General features: G+C 37.5%; 1 protein-coding gene across 14 annotated transcripts in view; it reads left to right on the forward strand.

Moving 5' to 3' along the window:
• CDC42BPA (CDC42 binding protein kinase alpha) overlaps window positions 1-19,135 on the forward strand; it is a 186,760-nt gene that overhangs the window by 66,882 nt on the left and 100,743 nt on the right. For all 14 annotated transcript variants that reach the window (XM_014268141.3, XM_014268142.3, XM_014268134.3 and 11 more), the window contains exons 5-6: window positions 2,828-2,923; window positions 7,387-7,535. In XM_014268141.3, coding sequence (XP_014123616.1) covers window positions 2,828-2,923; window positions 7,387-7,535 — 245 coding nt within the window. The remainder of the gene's footprint in view (window positions 1-2,827; window positions 2,924-7,386; window positions 7,536-19,135) is intronic.

Below are 19,135 nucleotides of genomic sequence, written 5' to 3' on the forward strand. Positions count from 1 at the left end.
TTTTTAAACATTCATGAATGCTCTTCTTACTACTGATGGGGAAAATGACCCATTTTTGCTCTGTTAGCAGTGTGCTGCTGAGATACACAGGAAAATCATGCAGTCCAAAACCACAAGCAATATAGATAGGTCTATATGTTCATATATGTATTCATAGTCTGTGTGTTAATGAACATATGTGTCAACAGTGTGGGAAGTGGGAGTCATTTGTAAAAGCAGAAAGATAGTATGTGCTCAAAAGAGGCTTGAGAATGCCAGAGTAAGGTTGAGAACTGCAAGTTCTGAGTGCAAAAACTTTGTTACTGTAAAATTACACAGGTTGCAAAGTCAGTGTTCTTTTTTTTATATAATAACAGAGGATATATTTTCCAAATACTTGCCACTGTTGAGATGGGATGTAGAGCTGGGAATGTTACTGATAGAAGGAGTACCTGGAAGTGTGTGACATCTTGCTGTGACACCCCCAGACCCGTTACCCTGAGCGCTGACAGTCACTTAGAGTTACACGCGTGCCATGCTGGTGCCAGATGGGGCTCAGGAGAGACCAGGACAAACAGCAGGCTCCATGGAAGCAGTCAGCATCCCCAGGAGGTGCTGACTCTGAGCTCTGAGGACATGAGCGCCCAACAGCAGAGTGGGTCAAATTCTTTGCTGCTTGAAGGCCACGATAACAGCAGAGATACGACCATGGCACCGAGTTGGGTTTGCTGTGACAGAGTTGGATCAGATGGCCCCTGGGGGTCTCTGCCAACAGTTCAAGGAGACTGCCCAGGGAAGATGAAATGTAATTCTGGAATAATGGAAGGCACAAAAAAGGCTTAATTTTATAAAAGCCTGATTTAGCCATGCTACAGTAATTAAAAGAACTGCTGCTACTGTTTCTTTTTGTTGTTGCTGGATTTTTTTTTTTTTTTTTGCCACTTCAACTCTCAGCTGTGTTCTACTGTGGTAGTAGCTGTTGCTTCAGCTCTAGGCATGCTGCCCAGAGGTGGGTGTCTGGAGTGCTCCAGGAATGCACAGTGTTTTGTCAAATCATGGCAAAAACAACTGGAATTATATAAACTCTCTAGTAACCAGTCCTATTAGTTGTGTCATAACAAGTGGAGAAACTACCTGTTATTTATCCTTCTGAAAACAAGAGTTCAGAGTTATTTCTCTCTGAAATATCTGAAGAGTTTGCAAACAAAGAAGGAAAAAAATCAAGTTGAAGCATCAAACATCTTCCTTCTGAAGATGAACCATACTCATTCTCCTACCCCAAGTCTGTTTTTGATTCAATAATCTTTGAAGGTATTTGTTTGAAGTATGTCTTGCTATTTTCTCAAATTTCACTGATTTAGCTGCTGCATTGTGCAATGATTCAAGTATGTCATCCTAATTTTTCCTGGTCTGCATAGTTCTTACTCACTGTATTCACCAAAAAAAGGACTTGTGATGGTTTATTTGCTTGGAGGAAGGAGTTACTTGCTGCTCTGTTTTTGCTGCATGTTTTCTTGTGCGTATCTCAATTTCAAATGATATTTCACTTTTCATTCTTCACTTTCCAAATCTCACAACCAGCAAAAGCCATGCCAGAAGTCTGCTCTTTTCCTATTGGATTTGGAAATCAAAATGAAAAAATAAAAAGCAAAGGTTTGAATTTCCTTTAAACTTAGCTGTCTCAGAGATGGAGAGACAGAGCAGGGTTCAAAATGATGAAACATCTTTGTGAAGAGCAGAGTGTGCTGGAATAAAACATGGTCTGTGTTTTTCTCAAACTCTCCATCTGCCTTCTAAACAGGAGCCTGTACGATGTTATTCTTTCCTTTTCACTATTGTTTACATCTCTTTTTTTCTGAACAAAATTGTGTGTTGGCTTTGTTATTTGGTACTTTTTGTTTTCTTGTGATATTCACTTCAGAACTTACTCCCTTCAAAATATTTATGAGATTTCTTTGCTATAGTTTCTTTTTGGCTTTTTGTCTGTTGGGTCGTTTTTGTCTGTTATTCTGTAAAGTTGTTTCTGCTGAGGTATTTTTTTCACTACTCAGGGCAAGTTGCAGGACCTTCATTGGATTAAATGCCTTGCTGCTTTGCACTAAGTTATTTTCTTCACATTTTGCCTTCTTTTTTTTCGTACATAACATTTGTTGGCAGTTCTTGTTCCTCCTCTGTTCCACTTGATATGAAGGCACCTCTTGCCTCCTGTTTGTCTTTCCAGTGTATTGAGGGGAAACCTCTTGGGATGTCTGGTCAACAGCTTATACCTGGCAAGAGCAACATTTGCTCCTCCCTGCTTTTCCTGAGAGAGGGGTGTGGAGAAAGTGATTAATGATGATCAAGTGATGACTACATGCAGTTATTGGCAGCCACTTTCACATGGAAAGAAATGTGTGTGAGAGCTCAAGTGTAAAACTAGGCTAACACCATGGTGAGATAAAACAGCAGCACAAGACTCCAGATTCCAGCTCTCTGACTCCTAGAGCAGTTACAATTATGTAATGCCATTATTGATTGTTTTTCTTAATCATACATTGCTATCCTGTCATTATTGATGCATCAAGATATTGGCATTTTAGATGATGGGAAGCAACAGCTTATTTATCCCTTTGCATCACTTAACAGTACAGAGAAGTACAACTGCTTAAATTTTAAGAAGGTGGTCTCTTCTCATATCTATTTCTTTTTAGATTTTGTCATATTTGGATAGTGTAATGAATAACTTTTTAACTGAGAGGCAGTTTTGATTTTTTTCCTCCCAAATATAATGTCAAAGCACAGTCAACTTGCTAAATGTTTGTCTTTATCTATTTTACCTAAAGCCTGTAATTATTTTTCTCCCTTTCAGACAGCCTGTTTTCGAGAAGAGAGAGATGTGTTAGTGAATGGAGATAACCAGTGGATCACAACATTACATTATGCATTCCAGGATGAAAACTATTTAGTGAGTGTTGCTTTTATATATTTATATGTTTATATATGTATCTGTGTGAAATGCAGAGTCTTGGTTGTGGTTTGAAACAGAAAAGTAGTTTATTGGTTAATTTTGTGTTGTGGACAATGCAGACCATGTGAGGATCTGTGATTTTTCCATAAAATTCTGAAGGGTGACGATTGGTGAGAAACTATGAAAGTTTGGCTATAAATACCTCAGGAAGGCAGGTTTGTTTTCTAAACCACTTTGCATTTGTTGATAAACTTTGGTCTGTCTGCATAGGCTTTCTTATAATTTGTCATTCCAGTTTAATTGGATTTGTAAAATTGAAAGTGCACTTGCTAACATAGAATTTCTATTTTAGCTTTTCATGATTAACCATGTTGATTACAGTTTTACAGAGAGCAATTGGGAGTAGACCTGTTTTGAAACAACTTACTATTTTGAGGACTTAAACTCAGTAAGCTGTCACAAAACAATAAAGCAGGAAGAATGCCTCTAAATTCTCATAAATAAGAGTTGGAAGGTGTAGTTTATTAAATTAAAATGTCTCTTTGATGTTATTTAATTTATGAGTATTTTGAATGACTCACAAAAAGAAACTAATGTGTGGAAAAGTGGCCAATTTTCTTTAAAATCCCACTTAAAAATGTTTTGATTGTGATGCAGTTTCAGTAGAATTTATACCTAAAAAAGTAAACAACTTTGCATTGATGGCTTTTAATTATTTGGGTTTTATTGCCCTATGCTTTGGATTCTCTAGCAATTCGAATGTTTTGGTTAAAATCTACTGTACAGCCACAGTAGTTTTTTCCTCCCAGTCTGTTCAATACAAAAAGTGCTATACAGGGAACTCTTGCAGACCTGTAGTGGTTTTTGCCATTATATTGCACTTTCTTCTGTCAGTTCAAATGCCTGGGAATCCATGGATTTTGGTAGATTTTTATGGAAATGGGGCTCTGCATTTGTAAGTCTTAACTGTTGGTGTAAATACCTCCCAGCCAGCTTCCTGCTTTGTAATGTGGACAGTAAAAATAATCTCATGTATTGTGTAATTCTGATCTTATCATTAAGAGCATTTCAAGGAAAATATTATATATTCTAGAACAGCCTGCTAGAATTGGTTTTATTCCTGCCAGTTTCCTTGTTTTCACTAAGCACAGAGCAAGTTCTGTTTATCTTTGATAGTCTGCTGGGGTAAATATCAGTGGTACTGGGAGTTTGTATCATCACTAGCTCTCCATATGCTTTTTATTGAAATTGTGTGTAACACAAGTGGCCTTGAAAAAATCTGTGTGAATTGAGCAGTAGATGTGATTGTGCAGTGGCTGTTGCTTGCCTTGAGATGGACCTCAGCAAACTGGAGAGAGAGAAATCTCATGGATTTCAGCAAAGGGAAAGGCAATGCCCTGCATTTAGGGAGTAAATAAGAGAAACCAAGTACATGCTGGGGCCCAGGTGAGTGGAAAGCAGCTTTACTCGAGGTCCTGGTGGATAACAAGCTTAGCCATGAGGCAGCAATGCACTCTCACAGTAAAATAGACCAGAAGTGTTCTGGGCTCAAGGAAAAGTGTTGCCAGCAGGTCAGGGGAGGTCCTTCCTCTCCTCTCTGCCCTGCACCTGAAGTGCTGTGTCCAGGTCTGAGCTCCCCAGGGCCAAAGAGAGATGGAACCACTGGAGCAAGGCTGTTGTGAGGCCAGAAGGATGATGGAGACACTGGGGCATCCTTCCTGGGAGGAGAGCTGGGATTCTTCACCCCAAATAAATGTAGGATGGAGAGGGATGTCATCAATGTGTGTAAACACCCCATGGAGGGAATTGAGACAAGGGAGCCGGATTCCTCCCAGTGGTGCCTGGTGGGAGGACAGGAGCCAGTGGATACAAGCTGAAATCCATGGAGTTTCATCAGAACACAAGAAATCCCTTCTTTATCGGGAGATGCTCAAACCCCAGCTGGAGACTGTCACCATCAGCATTTTCTAGCTGACCCTACTGAGCAGATGAGGTCTGAAGAGGTCCCTTCCATTCCAAATGAATCTGTGGTTTGGGATTAAATGCCTCTGTTAAGCTTCCACCAGCTACTAGAATTTAGAGTTCTTAAATCTATGCTTTTCCTCTCTCTTGGAAAGAGGTGCTGTCATACAGTAGTATTTTGAGAAGTATTTGAGACTGGGATAGATCTGGATGATTGAGTACGTTTAGAAAGTAGTTTTATTATTATTGTTTAGGAAGTATTTTTAAGGCTTTAAAAAAACCCTATTTTTTATAAGAGCCTGGATATTTGACATTGGATATTTGATGGAATTTGTTAATGTAAAATTTCATTTTTAGATTTATCTGTAATTCCTACACACATATTTAAATTCATGTGCACAACTTAACCCTGAATTACAGTTTAAGTGTTGGCTTATTCAAGGAGCTGAAGGTTTCTGTGTCGTTAAGTTACTATATTGCTCTTGTAAATTTAGGAGGAGGTGCAGAATCCTGTGTTTTAAGAGCCAAAATTCCCTTATTTTGTTATATCCAGTAGCTGAGTTGCAGAGGTTTTCAAAGTGCTGGTGAATGAGTGCAGAGATCCCACGTCAGTTAGGAGAATCTGAAGAGTTTTTTTTCAATATACGTTCAAAGCAATAAATTCAGCTCTTGGAGATGTCTGTGCAATGCATCACTTAGTAATCAGTATCTGGAGTTCCAAAGGCTTAATGCATTTTCTGAAACTGTAAAACACAAGAAATTTGTACAATCAATCTTGTTCCTGAAGGAGTGCAGGAGCACCACTGAATAGAAGATACTTATCTTCTGTAAGGATTGTGAGCATAATTTAAGAAGTTCATTATTCCTGTCACAAAGCAACAGATGAAAATTTGACTATCAACACATTTAAAATCTTGTGGAAATGCCTTTTGTACTTTCTTGTGCACTTGGAATCAATGAGGATTCCCATATTATTGTGTATCAAGCTGTTAAAATCGTTGTTCATCGCCTTTATTGTTATGGAAAATATGAGGGGAAAGAAACAGGGGTAAGGTTCCTGCCTGCCCCTCAACTTCCCTAGAGCTGGAATAATTTTGCAGATTTTTTTATTCATATTTTAGTGTCTTTTTCTGAAAATGGGCAAGGCAAACACGTTTGAGCAACTAATATAAATAGTCCCTTTAGGCTGTGTTTTCAGAATTTTAAAGAAACAAATTGGGGTATTCATGATTGCATTTTCAATATTTTTTATTATTTATGCTCTTAAGAAGAGTCTCTGCTTCAAATGCAGATAGGCTGCCTTCCTGGAAACAGACTGGAGCTCTAAGCAAAGGCTTTCAGAGAGTCTAGTGGAAATTCATTCTCAGGGGTGTGATTTGAGTCTTGGAGCTGTCCTGTCAAGGGCCAAGAGCTGAACTTTGGTGATCCTTGTGGGTCCCTTCCAGCTCAGGATATTCTGTGATTCTAACTAACCTGTCCACAATGATGTTCGAAAGTAATGTTTAGCAGTGTGTGTTAAATTAGAATGTTAAAAATCAGTTTTTTAGCTATAATTAATTTGATTTTTTTCTTTCCCCCATTTAGCCTTTCAGGCACTGTTTCATAATTAAAAACAAACTAAATTAAGCTACAATATATTAATCCTGAATTTCACACCTAAGTTTCACTTTTTCCAGTAATTTTAATTATGTTGCTAAAAGAAGTGGCATTTTATTGTGTAAATACAGTAAAATGCAGAAAGGCTCTGATTTCTTTAAAGTCTATGCATGCACTTTTATGGCTGGCAAGTTTTATGTTTCATTAATAGATGAGAAATCAATATTTTTCTCCATCCTTTCAATTAGAGAAGGTGACATGTTGTATTTTATGTTGCCAGGTCCTGTATCATGTGCAATGTCAACAGTTTCTGGAATTATGATGTGGGTCACTGGAAGTCTCTCAGACTTTCCCTTAATCTAAAAGACCTTTAGATTAGAAATACCCCTCTAAAAACTTTGCTCTCCAAAGTAATTTGTTTAATGGGGAAAGAAGGTGATAGGAAGAAAGGGAAGGGAAAGCATTGGAAATTAGGGCAGCATAAATGAGATTACAAATTTACACGCTTGTTTCATTTTTATAGATCTGTACTTAAAAACCTTTACTCCTTTAGCTTTCTAACAAAGGGCATTGTTTTCATAAGGGAATCCAGAGGATCTAAATATTTCATGTTTGGTGATGGGACTGTGGATGAAGTTAATACTGTTTTGTCATGAGGCTTACTATATTTGGGGAGTGTAAATATGAAAATTATTCAAGTAGGCTAAATGCTAAACTGCAGCTGAACTGGCTGCTGTTTTCAGAGCACTAAGCATCTTGGTTAGGTTTTTTTTATATCCATAATAATTTTTGCAGTGAATTAGTTTTTATGCTTAAATGAATATTTAGTCTTTTATTCTCTAAATAAATTGTGATTTCCCCCCCCCCCCCCACTCTGTTCTCTTACTGTTCCCACTCCATAGTACCTGGTTATGGATTACTATGTTGGAGGAGACCTGCTTACATTGCTCAGCAAGTTTGAGGACAGACTCCCTGAAGATATGGCTCGTTTTTATTTGGCTGAAATGGTGATAGCCATTGATTCAGTTCACCAGTTGCATTATGTTCACAGGTAAGTAATTAGAGCTCCAAATTCCTGTTGGAGTTATGGAGAGTTATTTGATGGAGTGAAACCAGTTCCTGTTAGAAGGTTTTAAGTGGGTAACAAGTGTTTGCTCTGTTAGAACCAATCTCTCTGTGTGTTGTGGTTATTGGAGCTGTTAATAAACTTGTACATCTGGTCAGAGACCTGAATGAGCCTCCACATGCATCTCATGAACCTTGCACACTGGAGTGCTTGAGAGTTAATGATTCCAGTTTGCTTATAAAAGCAAAACTGGAAACCTCTTTGTGACGTGTGATCAATTTTGAATAGGTTTTTTGAAAGGTCAAATTCTGTTTCTGTATTAATCTATTTGATGTGTACTGAAGCTGAAAACGCACCACTGTCTGCTTTTTGAATTTTTTTTCAGCCTTTTCTTTAGGACTTAAGGGTGTTGTCTTTAAAATCAAGTGAGGACAGCTAAGTTAATGGAAGTACTTAAATTGTGGTATTTACCTTTACCTTGTATATATTTTATATATATATGTGTGTGTGTATAAATATTTAAAAATATATATATATAAATACTTGGTTCACAGGAAAATACTAAGTCATTTGTGTCTAGCTTTTTTGGAAACTGTGATTCATTCTTCCACAAAACTATCCTTATCTTTTCTGTGATCATTCTCTGTGAACTCAGTGGTAATTCTTGTGTGCAGAGGAAAAGGTTATCTTACAAGAGGCAGAATCTTCAAATGCACTCAACAGATGTACTTGACTCCTGACAGAAGTCAGGAGGAAAACTCCCAGGTCTTTAAGCTGAATCATTAAGTTGGCAGAATGAGCTCATTTGGTACATCCATCTATGGCCCTTAATTAGAGCCTGTACTAACCATGCCTTCTTTTACTGTTCCCACTTGGCTGCTTCACGGCAAAAAAGGTGTGTGGGGGAAAGTGGGGCTGGTTTTAGGCTGTTCTTTTTGTCCAAAAGGTGTATTGTGGTTGGTTTTGGCGTGTTCCTGGGCTGTGTTTTATTTCCTTTGGAATTCTGGCTTCTCATGAGGGAGCTGTGGGTGGGGTGGAGCTAAACTGCAAATCACTCTTCTGGAATAGTTTGAAGTCTGCTTGTTTTGCTGAAGAACTGTGTCTACCTGCTAGAGACAGCTTTGTGTGATAATGTCTCATGGAAAAAGCTGGAGTACTTTCCTTGAGTGCTGAAGATTTGAACTGTATAATTTCTGCCTTTATTTTGATTTTTGCCTAGGACCTGATGCGAAGGGTTTTTGCATTCCATTTAATTTTGATCTAATTCTTAAAATGTATTTGTGGGTAAATTGGTAATACACTATTTACTCTTGCAAGGTCTTTTACCCAGTAAATCTGCATATGGAATAGTAAGTCTTTGCAGAAGACCAGATTCCTCCTACCTTTTTGTCCAAACAGATCAAAATCTTTGTAATTGAGTACTGTTAGTTTGTAATGTGCAACAGATGTGATGTTTCCATCTTCAAACAGCAGAGGAAATGTTGAAGTAGGTGCTGGTGTAAAATTTGGGATGAAAATAGCAGCATTGCAGTTGAAAACAATGTGCTAATTAATATGCTTGCATATTTATTCATATGAATTTATAACCAAAAAAAGAGGGGACCTCTATGAATTCTTGGTCCTTTGTTTGATTTGTGGCGTTGCCAGTGAGCTTCACATTCATAAAGTTCTAAATGCCACTCTGGCATTTTATCATTAGTACTGCTGTAATACAATGCCTGTTCATAAAGGCATGTTTGGCAAGATTAAAAATGTAAAGAGCGCTTGAGTATATGTTAAATGATCAGCCTTTGAAATGAGACCTGTTTCACTGTTAGTTTTATTAAGATGTTTTCAACTGGTAAAGCAAAAGAAAGGAAAAGAAAACACATCATCTGAATGCCACTAATGCTCTTTTCCTGAAGGCTTAACCATGGTGGCCACATCCTTTTTTGGGAGTGCCTTGCACACAGCAAAGGATGTAGGAGAAGGAGGAGGAAATAGTGCTAAAAGCTGGATTAATGTAGCAGCTGCAGTAGTGGTTTTTCAGATGAATAGCCAGTGTGCATCAGGGTTTGATCTGGGTTGTTGCTACTGAACTAGAAACTGTGCTTTAGGCATGTTTTGGTCAAGGTTCTGCTCACACAGTAAGATAGCAGATTGCTTTGTTTTGTTTCCTTTTAGTGCCCCAGTTCTTTCAGGATAGATTTTCACATTAACCATTCACAGAGGTATACTCCAATCATAATTTTCTGGTTTTCTGTGGATGTTTTTTGTACTTTGTAAAAATGAAATTTCTGTTTTTCTTTGAAGTATGTCACTCCTCTTTGTGCCTTTCTAGCATCAATCTCTTTTTAGTTGTCAATTAGTTTTGTTTGGGAGTGATGCTGTTTGCAGTGACTGTTTGTGTGCCAACCACTCTGATGTCTGAAAGTGCAAGACACTTTCCTTTCCTAAAGTACATTGGCCAAGATTCTGAACTGTAAAGTACAAACAACCTCAGGATTACTTAGATTACTTTATTTCAGGTTTTCAGTTCCAAATTTGAATGCTCTTTCTGCACTAGCATTGTGGGATTGTAGGATGAATTTATAGTGAGGAGATCAAAATGTAGGTATTAATAAAATTGTGCAAATAAATTACATGGTGTTTTTGAAGCTATCTCCTGATACCTAATGAAATTAAGAAAAAGAAAAGTTGCTAGCTAAAAATAACATCAATACTACCATTTTAGGGTATTCTTAATGTTTTCTCGGTTGTATCCTCTTTTTAGTTTCAACGAATATGTGATCCAATATTTTTGAGATAATATCAATCAGAACAGAAATCTTGGATAATTTTTCATTTCTGACTAACTAATTTCTGTGAACAAATCTTGTGGCATTTTACCTGGTAGCTAAATGATGGCTCTGAATGTAAACAAACTGTGCAGCTGTTCAAAATGAGAAAGAAAGTAGATATTTCTATCTCTCACAAATGCACAGCATTGTTGGGAGGCTTATACCTAACCCTGATATCTTCAACTACAATTTGTACCAATTAAGTGATGCTTGCTTTTAGGCCAAGGTTAAATATTGTCTTGTGTCAGTTTTCTGCAAGTTGTCTTTTATTTTTATGTATTTTTAACACCTTTCTTTTGTTTTTCTTTCCCCTCCCCCCCTCTGGAAAAAGTCTCTACATGCATTAATGTTAATTTTAGTTTCAAGGTTGTGTTGTTACTTAATTCTTCATGGCATATGTTAAAAGCTTATATTTGCATGTATTATCAAATATCCAGGTGTGGACTGCAGTAAAACTCTTCTCAGCTTAAGCTAAGTAGCTACACTTTCTTTATGCATGTTGTGTTACCTCAAATGCACAAAAATTGTTTTTTCTACAATATCTTTATGATTTTATTGGTGAACCAGGTGTTCTCTCAGTTTTATGTAAAGTAGAAATTCTTAGGTTTTGTCTAAATTCTTTGGAGTAAAAAAAGACTGGAGAAGGCCTGGCTGCCATGGGAGGAGATTTTTGCTGAGAATTGCAGAAGATGCCCTCTGGAGAGGAGCTCGTCCTGGGCACACTCAGTGTGCCGCTGGTGGCTTTGCACACCCTGCACTGTCTCTGCTGGCACCTTTTGTGCTCTCTTCAGAGGCAGCCTCTTAATAAGGGTGCATCTAAGTCTATCTCTGTCCTAAATTTAATTTGGGACATGACAGCTTCTTGAATATTACAGAATTATAAGTGTTTATGTGCTTAAATCATTTTTGTCTTGACTTTCTTTCCTCCACCTATTTATTCTGTGCAGGGCTGCACAGTGAGTCAGGCCAGAGACAATTTGAATCGAGGGAGTGTTCAACATTTAGGCTCATGATCCTCCAGACCACTGCAAAAATATTCATGTAAAATAGTTTTCATATATTGGCACACACCCACATTAAACAGTCGTCTTTTTCTATTGAATGTTAAAACAATCCTCAGTTACCTTCTTACTAAGAAAGTATATTTGGTAGATTATGAAACACCTGTGTTAATTGCTATTTTTGTTGGTTAAGTTTATGGGAGGATAGTTAAGACTACAGGGCAAACTCTTTGTTACATACATGTCAGGTGTTGTCTTCTGCATGTGAAAAGATAGGCATGCAAAATATAAACACACCCACTTCCAGAAAGTATGTGTAATTACAGTTAGCTCCATCAGGGTGCTTCTGCATTTCTGGTTGCTGCTGTCTTTTACTTGGAAGGATTTTAATATTCTGAACCACCAGATACCATTTCTTATTCTTCTCTTTCGATTTTCTCTATCAGCTTCTAAAATTTCAGCTGAGCTTCCCTGGAACATATGAGTTCTTAAAATGTAGAACAGCAGAATTCACTGAGGATGTGACATCCTTTCTGAGAAATACTGAACATAAGGGAATAAATCCATTAGAGGCATAAAAGAACTGTCTATTCCCTATCGAGCCAGACTCTTTGCTTTTAAGAAGAAGGTACCATTTGTCCTCAGTAGAAATCATCTTAGGGACATCCCTGAAATATTTACTGTCGGCAGGGAGCTGAAATCTGGTATCCTTTGTAGGATGCATTTCACTTCCAACTATAATTTTCAGTGCCAGCGTATCCATTTTTGACTTGCCGAATAAGTGGTTTTCTGTCTTCTGGGTGTATCCCATCTTCACTGATCATTAATTTGCTTAAATGGAAAATGTAGGGGTGGAAGGCCCATCTTGGGAGTCAGCTGCGTTGCGTGGTGTGTCTGAGTTGAGTTGGCACAAGGATGAGCCAAGAGCTCTGGCCTTTGGTAAAGTGAGCCCTCATTGTGGGTTTGAAAGAAAGCAACGTCGTATTTTAAGTGTTTACCAAACTTTGCAACAGACATAATGTGGAATACACACATGAAGATGTCCTTACAAAGTGCTGAGAGTGAAGGAAACAGGGCTAGAAAAATGAGGAAAAAATAACATCGGATTATTTGGATAGTTACTGAAAATGTACTGCTTTGAAATGTGGCATGGTTTAGTTTTACATAGAAAACTGCAGGACAGAAAGTTATTTTAGTGAGTGTTTGGTAAGCCAGTGCTTCCTTAGGAGGTATTGTGTGACAAAGGTAGGAGAGCTCTGAGCTGTTCCTGCTCCATTTTTCCACTGAGGAGGGGCTGGGATACAAATGTTCTCTGGGCCTTCATTCTGCCCTGTGACCTCAGATGGTCCAAACGCTGGCAGCTGCTCCAAAGTGTGCCCTCAGGGTGGCACCTGACCTGCACCGAGGTGAGTTAATTCTCTTTGACTACAGTGCATTGGTAGGATTTCCAAAGGAGCCTGCCATGACCTAGAAGCATTTTGAAATAAAAGGCCCGCAGATGCTTGGAGTGCCTGGAGTCCATGGATCACACTGGTTGTACATCAATAAGGCGGCAAATGGAGTTTCTTGGAGTGTCTCATGGGAGTGCTGATTTGAGTGAAAGCTGTGCAGTAGGTATAGACGTATATGTATATTCTGTGTTATTCAGGCAGAAGGAGTTAAAAACCCCTAAATCCAGCCCCTTAAGTGACAGTAGCCTTGAGTAGTCCTTTCAGCAGAGGTGCCTTTACAAATCTGTCTTTTGACCTTTTTTCTCCCATTGTTCTCTCTCCCCAAGCTCTAGGCACTCCTCCTTCCCTGCTGAAACAAAGGCTTGTGCCACTGTGCAGGGTACTGAACAGGGACACCAGGCCAAGTCAGAAGTAATTTTACATTTTAACTAACCTGGGTCAATTTTTCAATCTTACAGAGAATAGTAGGAAGTTGCCTTAACCTACCTTTCCAATAAAAACATTGTTCATTACATTGTGCCTGTTTCACACCCCTTGAGTGGTACTTGGGATAGCTGGAGATGAGATCTTAAAGAAAAGGGGGCATGAGAAACAGTTGTATTATAAAATAAATGTACATTTATGTATCATACATAAATATAGGATATCCTCAGCTTACACTAAAACCTTCCCCTTTAATGATTGACCTCCTAACAGGGGAGGTTGTTGATTATTGTCAGCTGAGGAAGGCTGGCAGCGCAATGACTGCATCCCTCCTTTCCTTCTGAGTCCCTACCTGCACTTTACCTGGTAGTTCTGTACTAGAAAGGAAACTCAGGAAAAGGAGGAGTGTGTAGATGAAGAGTTCCTACTTATTCGTGTCGATTTGTGCACCTTGTAGGTGTGATTGCTTGAAATCAGATGGATGTGAGCACTCTGCCAGATGGTGTGTAATCCCCCTTAGGTAGGAAATGGTTGTGGTTGTCATAAAGCAGAAGTGTTTAAACCCTCCTAAAAGTGAAAATTAAAGAGAGACACAAGAAATCGAGTTTGGAAAGGATCCTTTTTAACTCTTAAGGAGAAAATTAATGCCTCCAGTTTTCTACAGGAAAACCTGTGGTCTTCCCTTCCAAGTACTAATGTTTAAAGTAACACTCAGAGGATGCTGAACGTGATGGAACTTTGCAAGAGCTGCTGCTGCCTCTGGCATAGAGATTGATTTGACTTCTTTGGTGTTTGCAGAAGAAACATCCACATTAGAACAGTCATAGCTCTGATATGAGATCTGTCTCAATGTTTAATGAAGTCAGAGGTACTCACAGAATTTAATAACTTCTTTTGAGGACAAAGCATTCCCATTTGAAAGCTGTTTTTATGTAAGTTAAGCTATAATTTTGCCCTCATTCTCTTCTGATTATTTCAGACTTGGAAATACTTTTTCCTACAACTTTGTGACATGTCCAAAATCAATATCAGGACAAAAACATTTTCTTTATTTCTGGATTTTTTGTCTCAATGACTTGGTTTTGCTGGGAGAAATATTGGTGTAATTAGCTGTTTATTTGGTGAACAAGATAAAGGTGGTAATTAACTTTCAGTGATTTTGGTGTTCTTTATTAAGTTTAGAATGATGCAGGCAGAAATGAAGTAGTTGTCTGATAGTCTTCATTATTCTCAAGTTTTTTTGTTGTACGGAAAGGAAACTATCTGCCTCATGTTTTGTGTTCTGCAGACCTTCCATTTCATTATCTCTCTGTGAACACAGTATTTATTTCATAACCACCTCGTTTCATAGGTTCTTCAATTTTTTATTAATTAATACCTTGTGTGTTCCTCAAGTTCCTTCTTGAAATGTCTTTATTTTCTGTGCCCTTTGCTTCCTTTTGAGTATTTGAAATACAATTGAGTTTATATTATTTGATTACATAAGATTAGAAGCTGCACTGAACAAATTCATTATCATTAGCTGACTTTGAATGTCATGTAGATTTGTCATTGCATAAATAAGCAATAATGACTTGGCTTTAGAATCAGATATTCCTGCAGTGTTCATATAAAACTGTAACACTGAGATGCTTGAATGTATTATAAGAAGAGTTTTAAAACCTGATTGCTTGCTAGAGCACTCTTCCCAGTGAATATTTGGTAAATTTGGAGTGAAAATATTTTAAGTAGGTGAACTTTTAGATCTGACAAGTAGAAATTTGATGTTTGAATTTCTGAGTCGAATGGCTGTTGCCTCAGTCACTAAATGTTGTACTTCCCTTTTTTCACAGTAAATTAAGATAACCTTGCAAGGTATCTTGTTAAAATAAGATGTCAGGGCAAGAATCTCATTCCTGGAAGGACCATTAAGGAAATATTAGTCCAAATAGCCTTGTCTGCATTGAAGCTGTTCTTCAGTAAACATTTCCTTCTTGCATTTCCAGAAGAGCTGTTGTTGCATTGATAGAAGAGCCTAGCTTGTGTTCCTTTTTAACAACAGCAAAATGCTGCTGGCTTTTAACTTCTTAAATGAGAAAAAAAAAATAGGTCACTTAACATCCTGCAAATTAGAATACTGCTTACCAAGCAGATGCTTGCATGAGGTCAGGCTTGGTTCAGTTGTGGAAGGTTCCATGGCTGGGGTCAGGGCAGCAGGACCTTGTGGAACTTTATCTGAAAAGTTGCATTAAAATCTTTATTGACTCAGGTGCTGTGATGTTTGTGCTGTTCAGTTTTTCCTTATTAGCTATTGGGGGGCAGCCTTTAGCATTTCCTCCTGCAGCAGGAAGCTGTGATATTGCTGCCACTGTAACTCAGGAGTTCTTAATCAGATACAGTGTGTGAAGTGCTGGAAAAGGGCATTAGAAAGGTACCAAGAGAAAACAGTGGCTTAGAGAAGACGGGAAGAAAAGGGAGGAGGGGCTAAAATCAAATCTGATACAATAGTAGCAAAGTTATGTCGTCCTCAGATAGGAAATTGAACTAGCACAATGAGGAATTTACTTTTATGTAAGCGCACCTTCTTTAGACTTCTGCTTAAGTTTAAGAGCTGAAAATTCAGGCCTTAAGTTCCTTTCCTAGATACTTTTTACAAGTTATATTTGCTTTTTTTTATTAAGCAAGCATTGTGCCTTGTGCTTTATGTCAAAAGGAAATTATTTTTTACATATGCAGTTTGAATACCAAGGCTTTTCCAATAACACTTTATTCTTAATAAGTGTCGTTTTAGTGTGTTTGAGCAAACAGTATACAGTCATTATTTTTCTAATTATTTTTAATTTTCTGAGACGTTTTCCTGCCAAGCTACAGCAAGTACTGGATATACTGGGATACATTTAGACCAAATGCATTTCTTCCTTTGTAGCCTCTGGCTGCGGTTTCTTCCTTAGTCTGTTCCTGTCAGGAGTTTTATGCCAATGTCACAGAGCTTATTGTATTTGGATCATGCCTGTCAATATGGTTTGTTTGTTTTCTAGCAACAACAAAAGCAAAAAACACATACTGAACTACTTAGATGCCTGCTGCTGTATGACATGGTAGAGAAAATGTAGACATATGCTTCCAGCCTGGTCTGGCTTATTCCCTCATGTTTCCTTGCCTTTTGGTTGGAATAAACACTATATTACAGCTTGAACCTGCCCAAACACATTATGAATGCGTTATAGGAGGAGAGATTTTAGGATATGTTTCTATTCTTTTCCTTGATTTCTGTTTTGTAAGAATTAATGTATTGTTTTCATAGTATTTCCCTCAAATTATAATATTTTCGTGGTGATTTAAGCTCATCTATAATTGAGCTATTGTTTTTTGGCAAGATTTGCTTTAAATAAAATTAAAATATTCCTGTGTTAAAGGATGAAAGTACAGTTTTGATCTCTAGGGGAGTGATCTTCTGAAAAAGGCAAATGCTCACAATCCTCCTCAGATGCCAGAGATATCATAAGCTGATTTAAAGCTAATTCTGCATATAAATATTTTGTTATATTATATTTATACAAGCATATTCATCTTTAATATGCTTCCTTGTCTGTATGCTGCAGTATTTTTCATTAACCAAAGATAAATTGTTACCAGGACTACTTCCATACTGATTTATGTGGTGGACCAAAATCTTTGGTCAGCTGGCTCAGGGACTGAGAAGAGGTGACTTTACAGAGGGCCACACAGACACAGTGATAAGCAGAGGCCACGAGAGCTTTACAAAGCTTTGCAAAACCAAACAAGCAAGAGCTGAAAGTTGTCTCACAGTAATTCTTGATAATGAGGTGGTGAACAGGGTCAGCTAGGCATCCCATTTAGGTATGTTGGAGTTTTACACACTCTGGGAATTAGAAGGTAACTTATCATGTCCTCATTCAATGTGTGAAGAAAGTGGAGCACAGGCAGAGTGAGAAATAAACACAGTGTGTAATTTTGTGTGGTGGTCATGTTTTCATGGCAGAGCAGTAGAGCTGTGGAGTTTGAGTTCAGGTGAATTTTGACTCTGACATTGTGGGGGTAGAAACAGCCAAGCTACAGCTGAGAGTAAGTGGAACTCCAAAATTATGAATACTTCCAAAAAGGCAAGAAGATTTGGGAACTACAATAAATATGGTAAAATAAGAAATCCACATGTGCTGTATTTAAAGACTGGTTTTGATTAGGGGACAGTGTTGCAAAATAGAATAACTGTAGAATATAACATTTCTTTGTATGTGCATCTTACTTTAAAGAGTTTGATAGTAATGAGAAAGAGCTAAATTTCTGTACCACCATGACTACTTGGTTTTGGTTTGTTTCATTTCATAGTGTCAGAGCAAGTTACATTTTGGCATATTGGGTAGCCTGATTGGAGTCTCTTTATAAATAAGTCAAAAATTTTAGGGATTTCTTTTACAGATAAAAACTTTTGAAATAGTGTTTCATGACAGTGTTGAGTATGGTCATTCATCAAGTTGTTGTTTAATCTTTGAGTTGTCAAATTGATAAAATTTTAATGTCAAGGATTGTAAGTATTATATGAGATGAAATTTTGGAAGGAACTTGTGTTCTAGCTGCAGTATTTCTGACTGCTAGAATATTTCTCCCAGCAAAACCAAGAGCCATGGTTCCATCACACTGTAAAGGTACAGATGTGAAATAATGATCTGGTGTACACAGTTCCTTCTCTATCGCTTACAGTTGATAAGCTCTGGGTGTATAAGAGAAGTTTCTGCTGTTACACTCACCAGGAATGTATTTACATTTTACCTTGTTATGTGTAATCTGATTCCTGTTATTATAGTCTTCAGTTTAGTCATTTCTGTATGTGTGATATTCCAGTCTTCCCTGCTGTTACTGCTGCTTCTCAGCTTTGTGGTATCTACCCATGTTATGAGTGTGCATTTATTTTTATGCTTGGTTTTAAAGCTAAAATGTTAAATCAGTTTCAAAACTGATCTCAGAGGATCAGCAGTAATAATCTCCCTCTGATTTTATTGTTTCTTTCAGCACTATGCAGTCATCTCTCCTTTGGCCAGCTCATTATCAATACCTTTCCTAGTACTGTCATGTGTTCTTTCAGTAACACTTTCTCTCAAGTGAGAAAAGTTAAATTTTTTTTAATATGGAATTGTCTCAATCCATAATGCTGTGACAACAATTGTCTAATTCTGGTGAATTGTAGAACAAAGGAATTCAGATTTTGCTCCCAGTGTTTGTATAGCATAATGTGGGGTTCCTTGTAGTCATTCTAAGTATTACACATTATGTTTCAGGAAGTGAAAGTTGTTTAGTGTCTGTATAGTCCACATGTTTTCTGCCTGATTAATTGCAACAGCTCCGAATAACATTCTCTTCCTACTCACCTGGGTCACAAAGATGGTGTTTCTTTTAAGAATGTAAAATCCAAAAAATGGTAGAAAATTTAATTAAGCAAAGTGTGATTTACAATGACAGCACTTGTCAATGGACTCAAAAAGAAATTATTGTCAAGTCACTACTCCTCCTTAAACACTGTCAGCCTTTGCTTACCTTGTTTCTTTCAAATCATAGTTTCTGAAAATATTGTCTGAGTCTGTAGTACTGGTGTCGTGGTTGCTTTTGACAGTCAAATGCTTAGGAGAGTTGTAAATGCTGAAATGTAAAACATCATGATTGCCAATTGAATATTCTAAGAGGGATTAACTTGTCTCTTGCCAAAAAAAATCATAATCTGAGTTCTGAGGATGTCATGGAAAGTAATGCAATATTTTTGTGTTGTGGTAGCTCATTCCAAACCAGACCTTTGCATGCCTTCTCACAGATTTAATTTGAATTAAAAAATTGGTTTGTAATAAATGATGATATTTGGCCTAAACAGTCTATGATAAATTAAAAGGAATCTGTAATTG

Source organism: Zonotrichia albicollis, chromosome 3 (genome assembly GCF_047830755.1).
Source record: "Zonotrichia albicollis isolate bZonAlb1 chromosome 3, bZonAlb1.hap1, whole genome shotgun sequence".
NCBI classification, from domain to species: Eukaryota; Metazoa; Chordata; class Aves; order Passeriformes; family Passerellidae; genus Zonotrichia; species Zonotrichia albicollis.